The 13,972-nt window shown below is 45.3% G+C and overlaps 1 protein-coding gene across 3 annotated transcripts in view; it reads right to left on the reverse strand.

Annotated features, from left to right (window-relative positions):
* Positions 1-13,972, reverse strand: part of DLG5 (discs large MAGUK scaffold protein 5) — a 679,445-nt gene that overhangs the window by 83,226 nt on the left and 582,247 nt on the right. For all 3 annotated transcript variants that reach the window (XM_069753072.1, XM_069753075.1, XM_069753073.1), the window contains 3 exons: positions 11,494-11,624; positions 11,226-11,390; positions 4,208-4,391 (listed from right to left, as the gene is read on the reverse strand). In XM_069753072.1, the coding sequence (XP_069609173.1) occupies positions 4,208-4,391; positions 11,226-11,390; positions 11,494-11,624 (480 nt within the window). The remainder of the gene's footprint in view (positions 1-4,207; positions 4,392-11,225; positions 11,391-11,493; positions 11,625-13,972) is intronic.

Consider the following 13,972-nt stretch of genomic DNA (forward strand, 5'->3'; position numbering starts at 1 on the left):
TGGGTTGGAAAGCGCTTTAATAACGCACGGCGCCGCACTGGCGGTCACAGTAGTAGACGCTGTAACAAATGTTTAGTGCTGAGACGCTGTAACGTATGCTTAATGCTGATATCTCAGCCAGGCGCTAGATAGCATACATCCAATTTTTGCGAACAGTCATACACAAGGGAGGGGATGTTTAAAGAACGACTTACACTCATCAACACACACACGTTTTCAAATGTACACTAGCGCATGGCCGTGCGGCCATGCGAACCCTTTATAGCTGCAGCAAGTACAGGACCTTCCCAGAAGAACCAATGGGAGGCTGCCACAGAAGTTGGGCACCTTCAGGACCTTCCTAGAGGACCAATGGGATTTGCTGCAGTATCTAAGCATGTGACCCTTGATCTCCAACGAGAGATCTTGCCCTGGGCATGCTCAGAAGGGAAAAAGCAGGACTTAGTCTCAAAAACGTCTGCTCGCCGTTGCCCAGTACTGGCTTCAATGGTAGAAGCTGGAGAGGCAGCAGCAACCCTCTGCACAGAGTCAGACCGAGCAAGATGCAGGGACCAACGTCTCCGCTGAGCAGCCTCCGCTGTGGCAGGAGAAGAATGGGAGACCGCAGTGGAGACGGACCGAGACCTCCCCTGTGCAGAGGCGGGAACTCAACCCCTAACCAAGGGTCAGAGCCAGTCGGGAGCGGGAATACTGAGGACGTTAGACAGAGACACAGGTCAGAAAACAAGCCAGGTCAAAACAAAACGGGGTCCAATCATGCCGACCATGCACCAAAGAGAGGCAGAGAAAGGTTAACCCACACATGACAAGGACTGGGAAGAGATGGAAGAAAGCAAGCCAAGACCTGGATCATGACACAGACTAAGCAGTGTTCACTATAAATACAGGCCTATATAAAAATCAGCTTATTGGATACATAGTATTTGACTATTTTATAATTGCTATATACTTTCACTTTATTAATGTAATTTCATGTGAATTATATATTTGATTCACCTTTTTCCATTGTATTTATTCTTCATATTAATTATGTATTTATTCATCTATTTTGTGCATATTTTTTATGGTGCATTAACCCCTTTACCCCCAAGGGTTAATGACCGGGCCAATTTTTACAATTCTGACCACTGTCCCTTTATGAGGCTATAACTCTGGAATGCTTCAACAGATCCCGGTGATTCTGACATTGTTTTCTCGTAACATATTGTACTTCATGACAGTGGTAAAATGTCTTTGATATTACTTGTGTTTATTTGTGAAAAAAACGGAAATTGGCGAAAATTTTTAACATTTCGCAATTTTCCAACTTTGAATTTTCATGCTCTTAAATCACAGAGATATGTTACACAAAATACTTAATAGGTAACATTTCCCACATGTCTACTTTTCATGAGCACAATTTTGGAACCAAATTTTTTTTGTTAGGGAGTTATAAAAGTTAAAAGTTGACCAGCGATTTCTCATTTTTACAACACCACTTTTTTAGGGACCACATCACATTTGAAGTCACTTTGAGGGGTCTATATGATAGAAAATACCAAAAATTGACACCATTCTAAAAAGTGCACCCCTCAAGGTGCTCAAAACCACATTTAAGAAGTTTATTAACCCTTCAGGTGCTTCACAGGAATTTTTGGAATGTTTAAAAAAAATAAGAACATTTAACTTTTTTTTCACAAAAAAATTAATTCAGATCCAATTTGTTTTATTTTACCAAGGGTAATAGGAGAAATTGGACGCCAAAAGTTGTTGTACAATTTGTCCTGAGTACGCCGATATCCCATATGTCGGGGTAAACCACTGTTTGGGCGCATAGCAGATTAATTTTTTTTTATCGTATATATTTTATTAGATGCACACAATACTGATTTGGTTTATGCATTTAGCATTAAATATTGCGTTTATTTTCCATGCAATCAGTTGGTGTCCTCTCCCTCCCTATGCTATGCACATTTTAAATCAAGTCTTCTTGTTAGGCCGGTTTCACACGTCAGTGGCTCCGGTACGTGAGGTGACAGTTTCCTCACGTATCGGAGACACTGACTCACGTAGACACATTGAAATCAATGTGTCTCTGCACATGTCAGCGTGTTTTCACGGACCGTGTGTCCGTTTGGAAAACACGGAGACATGTCAGTGTTCGTGGGAGTGCACGGATTACACGGACCCATTAAAGTCAATGGGTCCGTGTAAAACACGTACCGCACACGGACATTGTCCGTGTGCCGTGCAGGAGACAGCGCTACAGTAAGCGCTGTCTCCCCCACGTGGTGCTGAAGCCGCCATTCATATATTCTCTTCAGCAGCGTTTGGTGTAGAGAAGATATGAATAATCCTTTTTTTTTTTGTTTCTCGTGTTTAAAATAAAGATCCATGTCCCCACCCCCCTCCCACCACCTGTGCGCCCGCCCGCTGTTATGAAAATACTCACCCGGCTCCCTCGCTGGCGCTGCTTCCTGTCCTGGCCGCACCTTCTACTGTATGAGCGGTCATGTGGGGCCGCCGATTACAGTCATGAATATGCGGCTCCACCCCCTATAGGGGTGGAGCCGCATATTCATTACTGTAAATGAGCGGCCCCACGTGACCGCTCATACAGTAGAAGGTGAGGCCAGGACAGGAAGCAGCGCCAGCGAGGGAGTCGGGTGAGTATTTTAATAACAGCGGGCGGGTACACAGGGGGTGGGGACATGGATCTTTATTTTAAACACGAGAAACAAAAAAAAAAAGGATTATTCATATTTTCTCTACAGCAAACGCTGCTGCAGAGAAGATATGAATGGCAGCTTCAGCACCACGTGGGGGGGACAGCGCTTATCACTAGCGCTGTCTCCTGCACGGTGCGTGTGGTACCCAGTCGGCACACGGGCAGCACACGTGTGCCACACTGATGTGCCGCAGAAACGCACGGGCACATGGACACGGATAATTCCGGTACCGATTTTTCCGGTACCGGAATTATCTGGACGTGTGAGACTGGCCTTATGCTGTTTTTGGTCTTTGTTTGAATTGACAACATCATCAATATTGAGTATTGGTTTATTGTCCGATTAATTTTTTACCAGGGTGTTTGGGATTTTCTTGTTCTAATGTATACGTTAAGCAATAACACATGTAAAAAAACACATAAATATTCTGGTTCTAAAGAACTCAGGCTCTAAAAAACTCAAGCATGATGATTTATACTAATAAAGAATGTAGAACATTCATATCCCATAAAATTATTTCATCTTAAGTAAAACATGTTAGATGATAGAAGCACCATCACAATCTTTAAGGGAATCTACCATTAGTTTTTTTTTCCAAACCTATTTGAAAGGAGCAGGTAGGGCCTGAATCCAGTGATGTGTCATTTACTGGGCTGCTTGTTGCAGTTTGATAAAATTACAGATTTATCTGCTGCAGATCTAGCAGTTCCATGAATGCTGATCTCCGTATAATGATCCTTTGCTAGGTGAAGAGAATGGGGCATCAGACTGCGCTGCTCGCCTGTCTGGATAATGTACCAGAGAAGTCCAAATAGATGTAATAGAGAATAGACTTTATTTCTACGCCTTTCGTGGTGATCACACCACTTCCTCAGGACAGTGTGATCACCATGAAACGCGTAGAAATAAAGTCTATTCTCTATTACATCTATTTGGACTTCTCTGGTACATTATCCTGACAGGCGAGCAGCACAGTCTGATGCCCCATTCTCTTCACCTAGCAAAGGATCATCACATCGGGGCTTGCAGCAGCCGCCAATGCTAAGTGCAGTGGTTGTGTCTTACACAACCATAATAGGTGAGTGAATTTATACTATCTCTCACGAATATTCCCTTTATCTCGGATAAGACCCTATGTGCGCTCTATATTCCTTTTAGCTACCGATCTCTGTATAATGTCACCCACACCACTGATTACAAGCTTTCTGACTATACACAGTATACACAGAAATCTGCGAACCAAACTTTGGGGTGGGGTTTATACAGAGCTCATGAATATGGAAGACTAAGTGTCAGCAGGTTTACCAGTCCTTTTGTAATAATCTCCTGCTGATAAAAATATGATTTTATCAAGACTACAGCAAGGAGCCCGGAAGTGAAAAACTGCTAGAATTAGGGTATCTATGTCTATATTATGCTTGTCTTTGATTAGGTAACAAACTCCTGGTGAAAGATTCTCTTTAAACAGCTTAGACAGTCAGTTTATAGATCCCACATACATCTATAATGAAGTCTCCTGACATCAGCCCTTCCAGTCCGCTGGATGCATTATCCTCATCTAAATCCAACACATATATTCCATGAAGGTTGCCTCCACAGATCTGCATTCCAAGCTCCACAGGAGATTTTGACAGAATGACTATGCGGATTTCTGAGTGTTTCTTTATGCCATCCACTGGTGTCCTAGTTAAGAAAAAAAACCACATTATTATGGACACCACAAGGCACTGTATCAAATGTCATAGGTAAAAGAAGAAAAGTCAGATATAGAATAAAATATCCCCCTTTCTCGCTGTTTTTATTAATGCATTTCAGGGGACAAAATATTTTTTTGTTGATGCAGTTGTATGATAGCTTGGGGTACATATAACTTATTACCTAACTTTGGTTAACTTTTTATGGGGCGAAATGGAACAAAAATAACAATTCTATTTTTGATTCCTTAAACTTTTACAGTATTCATGTGTTGCCCAATTAAAGTAATACGGTTATTATGTGGGTCAGCTTGATTATGGTTATAGCAATTTTACATGTTATTATTCTTGCACAACGCCATTACCAAATATACTATTTTGTGGAATTTACACAACTTTTTAATCACTTTTTTAGCAGGTGGAATGAAAATTATTAAAAACAATTCGGTTTTGTTTTATTTTATAAATATCATTCATTAAAATTGAAGTTAACTTCATTTTGCAGGTCGATACAATAATGACAATATCAAATATAGATTTTTTTTAAGTATACATTTTTTTCAAACCAATAGCTTTTTTATTTTTACACTAGCAGTGGTTAGTTATAACAAATTAAAATGAATATATATATATAGCTGAGTGTATAGACCCACCCACGCCGCATAGCCACACTCACTAATATCCCACATCATCTCGTCAGCCAGAGCCACCAAACTACTACCCCCAGGGGCGGATTATCAGAGGGTCAATATGGGCGGTAGCCCAGGGCCCAGAGGTCTGGGGGGGCCCTGGTCTACCGCACAGATTGACCCTCTGATAATCATCTGTGAATGCCGGCGGCCGCCGCCGGCATTTATGTGCCCCCGCCGTACCCGGTGGGCAGAGAGAGGGGGCCCACATCGGGCCCCTTCTCATCTGCTCACCGGGCCCCTTCCGGCGCTGCGGCGGTTTCCTATTGATGTGCGGGCGCGCGCCCGCACGTCAATAGTTAACAACAGCCGCCAGCCAATTGGAGGCTGGCGGCTGATGTCGGCCGCAGGCGCACACGTCGCCGGCGTCTGACGTCATTGTCAGTCGCCGGCGAGTGTGCTCTGTTGGAGGGAGCTCACCGCTGGAGCGCGGACAGGGGAGGAGACTTTGTTTTTGTTTTTTTTTTGTTTTTTTATAACGGTGGACACACTGAGGGCAATGCTGGAGGACACTGGGGCAATGCTGGAGGACACTGGGGCAGATTGCTGGAGGACACTGGAGCAATGCTGGAGGACACTGGGGCAATGCTGGAGGACACTGGAGCAGATTGCTGGAGGACACTGGGGCAGATTGCTGGAGGACACTGGGGCAATGCTGGAGGACACTGGGGCAGATTGCTGGAGGACACTGGGGCAGATTGCTGGAGGACACTGGGGCAGATTGCTGGAGGACACTGGGGCAGATTGCTGGAGGACACTGGGGCAGATTGCTGGAGGACACTGGGGCAGATTGCTGGAGGACACTGGAGCAATGCTGGAGGACACTGGGGCAATGCTGGAGGACACTGGGGCAGATTGCTGGAGGACACTGGAGCAGATTGCTGGAGGACACTGGGGCAATGCTGGAGGACACTGGGGCAATGCTGGAGGACACTGGGGCAGATTGCTGGAGGACACTGGGGCAGATTGCTGGAGGACACTGGGGCAGATTGCTGGAGGACACTGGGGCAGATTGCTGGAGGACACTGGGGCAATGCTGGAGGACACTGGGGCAGATTGCTGGAGGACACTGGGGCAGATTGCTGGAGGACACTGGGGCAATGCTGGAGGACACTGGGGCAATGCTGGAGGACACTGGGGCAATGCTGGAGGACACTGGGACAGATTGCTGGCGGACACTGGGGCAATGCTGGGGGACACTGGGGCAATGCTGGAGAACACTGGGGCAATGCTGGAGAACACTGGGGCAATGCTGGAGGACACTGGGGCAATGCTGGAGGACACTGGGGCAATGCTGGAGGACACTGGGGCAGATTGCTGGAGGACACTGGGGCAGATTGCTGGAGGACACTGGGGCAGATTGCTGGAGGACACTGGGGCAATGCTGGAGGACACTGGGGCAATGCTGGAGGACACTGGGGCAATGCTGGAGGACACTGGGACAGATTGCTGGCGGACACTGGGGCAATGCTGGGGGACACTGGGGCAATGCTGGAGAACACTGGGGCAATGCTGGAGGACACTGGGGCAGATGGCTGGAGGACACTGGGGCAGATTGCTGGAGGACACTGGGGCAGATTGCTGGAGGACATTGGGGCAGATTGCTGGAGGACACTGGGGCAATGCTGGAGGACACTGGGGCAATGCTGGAGGACACTGGGGCAGATGGCTGGAGGACACTGGGGCAATGCTGGAGGACACTGGGGCAGATGGCTGGAGGACACTGGGGCAGATGGCTGGAGGACACTGGGGCAGATGGCTGGAGGACACTGGGGCAGATGGCTGGAGGACACTGGGGCAGATGGCTGGAGGACACTGGGGCAGATTGCTGGAGGACACTGGGGCAGATTGCTGGAGGACACTGGGGCAGATTGCTGGAGGACACTGGGGCAGATTGCTGGAGGACACTGGGGCAGATGGCTGGAGGACACTGGGGCAGATTGCTGGAGGACACTGGGGCAGATTGCTGGAGGACACTGGGGCAGATTGCTGGAGGACACTGGGGCAATGCTGGAGGACACTAGGGCAGATTGCTGGAGGATACTGGGGCAGATTGCTGGAGGACACTGGGGCAATGCTGGAGGACACTGGGGCAATGCTGGAGGACACTGGGGCAATGCTGGAGGACACTGGGGCAGATTGCTGGAGGACACTGGGGCAATGCTGGAGGACACTGGGGCAATGCTGGAGGACACTGGGGCAATGCTGGAGGACACTGGGGCAGATTGCTGGAGGACACTGGGGCAGATTGCTGGAGGACACTGGGGCAGATGGCTGGAGGACACTGGGGAAGATTGCTGGAGGACACTGGGGCAGATGGCTGGAGGACACTGGGGCAGATGGCTGGAGGACACTGGGGCAGATTGCTGGAGACACTGGGGCAGATTGCTGGAGACACTGGGGCAGATTGCTGGAGACACTGTGGGAAATGCTGGACATACTGGGGCAGATTGCTGGACACACTGGTGGTAATATTCTGGACACACTGTCTGGGGGCAATGCTGGACGCACTGGGGCAGATTGCTGGACACACTGTCTGGGGGCAATATGCTGGACACACTTGGGCAATATGCTGGACATACTGGGGCAGATTGCTGGACACACTGGGGGTAATATGCTGGACACACTGGGGCAGATTGCTGGACACACTGTCTGGGGGCAATGCTGGACACACTGGGGGCAATATGCTGGAGACACTGGGGCAGATTGCTGGACACTGGGGCAATATGCTGGACATACTGGGGCAGATTGCTGGACACACTGGGGGCAGGACTGGAGGAATGGGCAGAATGTAGACACGGGGCATGATTGGAGACACGGGGCAGAATGAAAGACATGGGGCAGGATTGGATCATAGGGCAGGATGGATATGATGGAGACATATGGGGCAGGATGTGGAGATCATATGGGGTAGAATGGATACTCATGAGGGCAGGATGCGAGAACATATGGCTGGAGCCAGGAATGAGACACACGGGGCCAGGATGTGGAATATTATTACCATAGGGGCTAATTAAGGGATATTATTACTGCAGTGATGTATTTATTTTATTTTTTGAGTATACTGTTTTAAATGGGGGTCGGTCCTGTTACTGTGCAGAGTGACACTATATCGCCTTTTTTTCTTCATGTGGTGTAATGTAGAAGTTGTGAAAAATTAAGTAATGTGTTCTGCAAGCGGAGCTCGAGATAACTGTGTTATTTCCTGCAGAAACGAGTCCTGGCTGGAAGAAATGATGGCGGTCTGTGCTGGATGAAAGATGAAGGACTTCACCTAGAGACGTCACTGGTGAGTCAGTGTTACCTATACACTGACACTATACACTGTATACTATATAGAGGTCCTGTGTATAATACCACCAGTGATCTCTGTATTACCTCTACACAGACACTGCATACTAAGTACAGATCTCCTGTGAATACTGGCACTTATGGTGATAGTATTGTGTTGTTGTTTTTTACTGATCAGTATTGTAGTATTCAGTCACTATGTGGTGGTAATATGTGGTCTGGAAATGGTGTTGTGGTATTTGTCCCTTGTATGTGATATTTGGTCACCAAGTGGTGGTAATATGTGGTCTTGACATGGCGCGGTGGTATTTGTTCCTTGTATGTGATATTATTCGATCACTGTGGTTGTAATTTGTGGTCTGGTCATGGTGCGGTGGTATTTGTTCCTTGTATGTGATATTATTGGTCAAAATATACCTAAATTGTATTGCAGATTCTAACAAATATTTAATAGGTTACAGTAGAGTAGGGCCCGGCCATTTTTCTGGAATAATCTGGTTCGGGTATATCATGACCCCCGTCACATGACCCCCATCACATGACCCCCGTCACATGACCGGGGGGGGGCCCACAGTGTCTGAACAGCCCGGGGCCCTGGCTACCCTTAATCCACCCCTGACTACCCCTAATTAGGGTTGAGCGACTTTTACTTTTTTAGGGTCGAGTCAGGTTTCGCGAAACTCGACTATCTCTAAAGTTGAGTGAAATCGGCCGATTATGGCGAAAAGTCGGGGATCGACCGAAAAATGGCAAAAAATGTCGGGGATCGACTGAAACACGAAACCCAATGCAAAGTCAATGGGATTTTTTTTTTCTCTCTCTCTCTCTCTTCCGTCCCTGAACAGAAAAGCTGGTGTTACACATTTCAAATCGCTACATCGCACAAGCGACAAGATGACGATAGGCGTCCACGCCCCTAAGACCTATGTAATCACTCTGCCCACACTCCTTCATTGGCTGAAAAAATGGCGCCAAGCGCGTCATACGAAACGCGACTTTGGCGCGAAAGTCGCGTACCGCATGGCCGACCCCACACAGGGGCGACTTTTGAAAATGAACGATCCGTTTCGCTCAACCCTACCCCTAATATCTCACATCATCACGCCAGCAAGGGCCACCTGACTACTACCCCTAATATCCCACATCATCCCGTCAGAGCCAATATTGTCAGGATGGCGCTGTTACACCGATTAAAAGAATACCTGGGTTGGAGAAATCCGTCTTGTGTTTGTTTGTTTTTAATCTGTGTTTTAATTTTTAAGTTAATGAGACGCTTCATTAACAGAAGTTCCTGATTCTGGGCTCCCCCTGCAGTCTGTGTCAGAGGGTAGTCTGTGTTGGCACGGTAAAAAAATTGTGTTATTTTTCCAGCTTAACAGAAAATACCATAGAAATGATAAGAATAATAGGACTCAGTTACCACAACTGTCTACAAGGAAAACTGTTGCTCATAGCAACCAATCACAGCTCAGCTTTCATCTTTTAAACAGCTCTGGTGAAATAAAAGATGCTTAGTGATTGGTTGTGGAGTGAGTGGGGCTATTTGGCCTGGGCGTGGCTGATACATACGCATATACACTCAGCTTTATATATTAGATAGAGTTAGCTATGTGGAGACTCATTTTTTTCTATTTCATTTTTTTCCTGTAAGGCAGGATGAACAAAAACATTAATTCCAGCAGGTTTTTTTTGTAGGTGAAATAGAGTTTTTTTTTTATCCCTGCATCTGAAACAACCTGTAGTATAAAATGCTGTCTTGTTAGAATAAGGGCTTTTTTCCACAGATTAAAGCATTTTTTACTTGAAGAACTGGGATTTTTATCCTACAGTTAGTATCTAAAACACATAAGCATTTTTTACAGTATTTATTAGTCATTCAAGGGGACTTCAACATGCAATTGGATGATTGCACAGGTAAATACACTGCACTCCATATGTAGTACAGTGCATTACCTTATGAAGTCAGTGTTATAAGCCTATTAGATATAATGCCTCCCAGAGGGTCTGATAGGCATCAGCATGTCATAGACACTGAGGCCTTTGTTAGTTGTCCAGTTGCCAAAACTACACATTAAGGTGGATCACGTTGATATGGCATAGATAGGTCTCTTTTTGACTGTCAAACTCCTCACGTGCTGATGTCACTATTGACAGTGGAATATGAGGGGCTACCTGCCTGGATCCATCAGAACATTAATCCTAGCAGTCACAGCAGGAGCCTGGCTTTGGATATCAGTTTGGCTCCTGCTGCTCATCACATGGGTACTGAAGAAATAGCCTGGGGATTATCATGATAAGCAGACATAAAGGACTAAGGGTACCGTCACACAGTGGCATTTTGATCGCTACGACGGCACGATTTGTGACGTTCCAGCGATATATCCGTGACGTTCCAGCGATCTCGCTGTGTCTGACACGCTCCTGCGATCAGGGACCCCGCTGAGAATCGTACATCGTAGCAGATCGTTTGAAACTTTCTTTCGTCGTCTAGTGTCCCGCTGTGGCGGCATGATCGCATGGTGTAACGAAGGTGTGCACGATATTGTATACGATGTGCGCATAGTAACCAACAGCTTCTACATCGCACATACGTCATGAAATTATCGCTCCAGCGTCGTACATTGCAAAGTGTGACAGCAGTCTATGACGCTGGAGCGATATTGTTACAATGCTGGAGCGTCACGGATCGTGCCGTCGTAGCGATCAAAATGCCACTGTGTGACGGTACCCTAAGGGCTTATGAAGTATAGATGCTATGTAGCGTCCATGTTAAAAGTTTGTAGGTTGAGTATATTATGAAAAAGATAAATAGTTTTTTCTTAGAGGGAGAAAAGAAAAATCACCTAAGTGAGCTGTGAGGGCTTGTACTGGGAGTGGTTTCTTTTGAAGGTGGGGTTATGGTCCCCTCATCTTGTTCACTCACAGTGTCAATGACGGAATGATTGTCAGGTGTTGCAGCACCGCTTCCGTGAGGTGTAGAGTGAGAAGTACTGGAATCCAAGCGTGAACTGGTGAAAAAATGAACAAACAAATCCATAGAAAATATGCAGTAATTGCAGAAAACGTTAAGGATTGTTCTAATGAACTAGAAAACATGACTGCACATAATACCTGGATCGTGAATGAAGTGGCTGGCACATGTGAGGGTTATACTGGGCTAGGATTGTGATGGTATCACACTGCTGTCCGATGATCAATCGTGCTTGCTGCTCTGTTGCATTTCTCAAATTTATACCATTAAACTGCAGGAAACAGTGTGAAGATTAATATAAAAAATGCACAAAAGGAGATTTTACTAAAGAAACTACATAAGGCTGAATCTACTCATAGACTTTTTGCAACAAGACCCTCGAAATTAACCAGGTCAATAATAAGCGAAACATTCTGAGAAACATATTTTTATGTTTGACAATGTGGTTTTTCCATATCACAATCATTATTAAAAATAAAAAAGTTGAAATTTTGCAATGTTCACACTGGACACTGGCTTTCTTAGGGTATGTGCACACGTCAGGTTTTTTTCCTGACAAAATCCTGAGATTTCTGCCAGAAATTCGCGTTTTTTTCCGCGCGGATTTCTCGCGGAATTTGCGCATTTTTTGCGCGGATTTTTTGCGTTTTTTTTTTTTTCCTGAATGTCAGTTTTGCTATTAAATCCGCAAAAAATCCGCAAAAAGAATGAGCATGTCCATTCTTTTTGCGGATTGCGTTTTTTTTGCGGAAAAAAACGCATACATCTGCACAAAAAATGCGGAATGCATTCTAAATGATAGGATGCATAATTTTAGCGTTTTTTATGCGGATTTATAGCGTTTTTATAGCGAAATTCCGCAAAAAAAACGCAAAAAATCCGGACGTGTGCACATACCCTTAGACTCTACCTTTGTCACAGTGAACAGACTCAAACCTTATCCTAATTGAAGCATCTTAGGGTATGTTTCCACGTGCAGGAAACGCTGCATGTTTGACGCTGCATAGAGCCGCAGCGTCAAACACGCAGCGTCCAGATGTTACAGCATAGTGGAGGGGATTGAATGAAATCCCGTCTCCACTATGCGTGGTAACACGCACGCGGCGGCCCTGCGACTACGGACATGCGTCTTTTAAGATCTCAGCATGTCCGTATACCTTGCGGCGACGCTGCGTCGCCGCAAGGTATAGCACAGGGCCCTATGTGTGGGGTGCGATGATCCCGGATGTGTGCTATGAACACATCCGGCATCATCGCGTCCCAGAAAGGGGGCGGAGCTTACCGCAGAGCGGGATTGCCGCTCCGACTAAACCGCCGGCCATCCTGATCGTGGACACGCAGCCTAATGAGCCTGTACAAAGGTTATTGGGAAGATCAGCATTAGTGTTGACATCGTCTGTATGATTGGGGGATCCTGTGATTTCAACTTTGACAGATTTTTCCAGTCAGTGTAATCCTCCTTCTGCTGATAAGGAGCCTTGCTGAAAACTCCACAAAGGACAATAAGAACAAGTGTAAAAAAAAAGCCACAGAAACCATACACAGTATGAATTGCAAGATTGCTAATATTATTTTTTTAATAAATATCGTGATATGACGGTCTACTTGTGGTTTGACGGGCTGGAGAGGGAAAGGTCATTCTTTCCAATGTACTTTGCCCATTACATTTTAGACTCTGTATATATAATTTTTTCTTTCGACTTGTGTGTTAAAAATTCCGATTACTAAAAATGGGTCAGATTTAAAAAAAACTTGTGATATGGGAAAAAATTATTGCGTTTGTTTTTTTTTAACCACAGATGCACTAACCCTGACTTAAATGGGTCATTTTTAATGATGTGCATCTATAAAGAGTAACTGTCATTTTAATCTTTATTTAAAAAATCAATAATAAACATGAACATAAGTGACTTTGTAATCCAAAAACAAAGAAAAAAGAAGCAACACTCCGTTTATCGTGTCGTAAAAACCTTAGTCCTTTATTTACAAATACTTTCCATGGACAAGGTGTATAAGGACAGGACAAATGCGGGCATGCAGGCAAAAGAACAGGACTACGGCCGTTTCGCGTATAACACACGTTATACGCAAAACGGCTGTAGTCCTGTTCTTTTGCCTGCATGCCCGCATTTGTCCTGTCCTTATACACCTTGTCCATGGAAAGTATTCGTAAATAAAGGACTAAGGTTTTTATGACACGATAAACAGTGTTCCTACTTTTGTCTTCATTCTCGGATTACTACATGTGTGTTTCTTCAAGCAAGCACCTTCATCACCGTGATCTGATAAGATTCTATGTAGATGGGATAGGAGAGGAGAAGATGTACCTCTAGCTCTTCCCTCCCTCCTCTTCTCTCTCCTATACATAGAATCTTACCCGTAGTAACAGTCATTTCCTATCTCAGTAATGGGAATATATGTCTTCACTGAACACAGATTTTACCTGAGAATTGATATTTTTGAAAATGACTGATCAGTCATAGTGGACAAAGAAGCAGATGATTCTAAGATAGAAGATATATTACAGTTACATATTTTCTCTTAATACTATTGACTTATGAAATCAAATTGAAAGCAAATCTGTCAGGTCATTTTTGCGTACCAAGTCATATCAAAGAA

Source organism: Ranitomeya imitator, chromosome 2 (assembly GCF_032444005.1).
Source record: "Ranitomeya imitator isolate aRanImi1 chromosome 2, aRanImi1.pri, whole genome shotgun sequence".
NCBI classification, from domain to species: domain Eukaryota; kingdom Metazoa; phylum Chordata; class Amphibia; order Anura; family Dendrobatidae; genus Ranitomeya; species Ranitomeya imitator.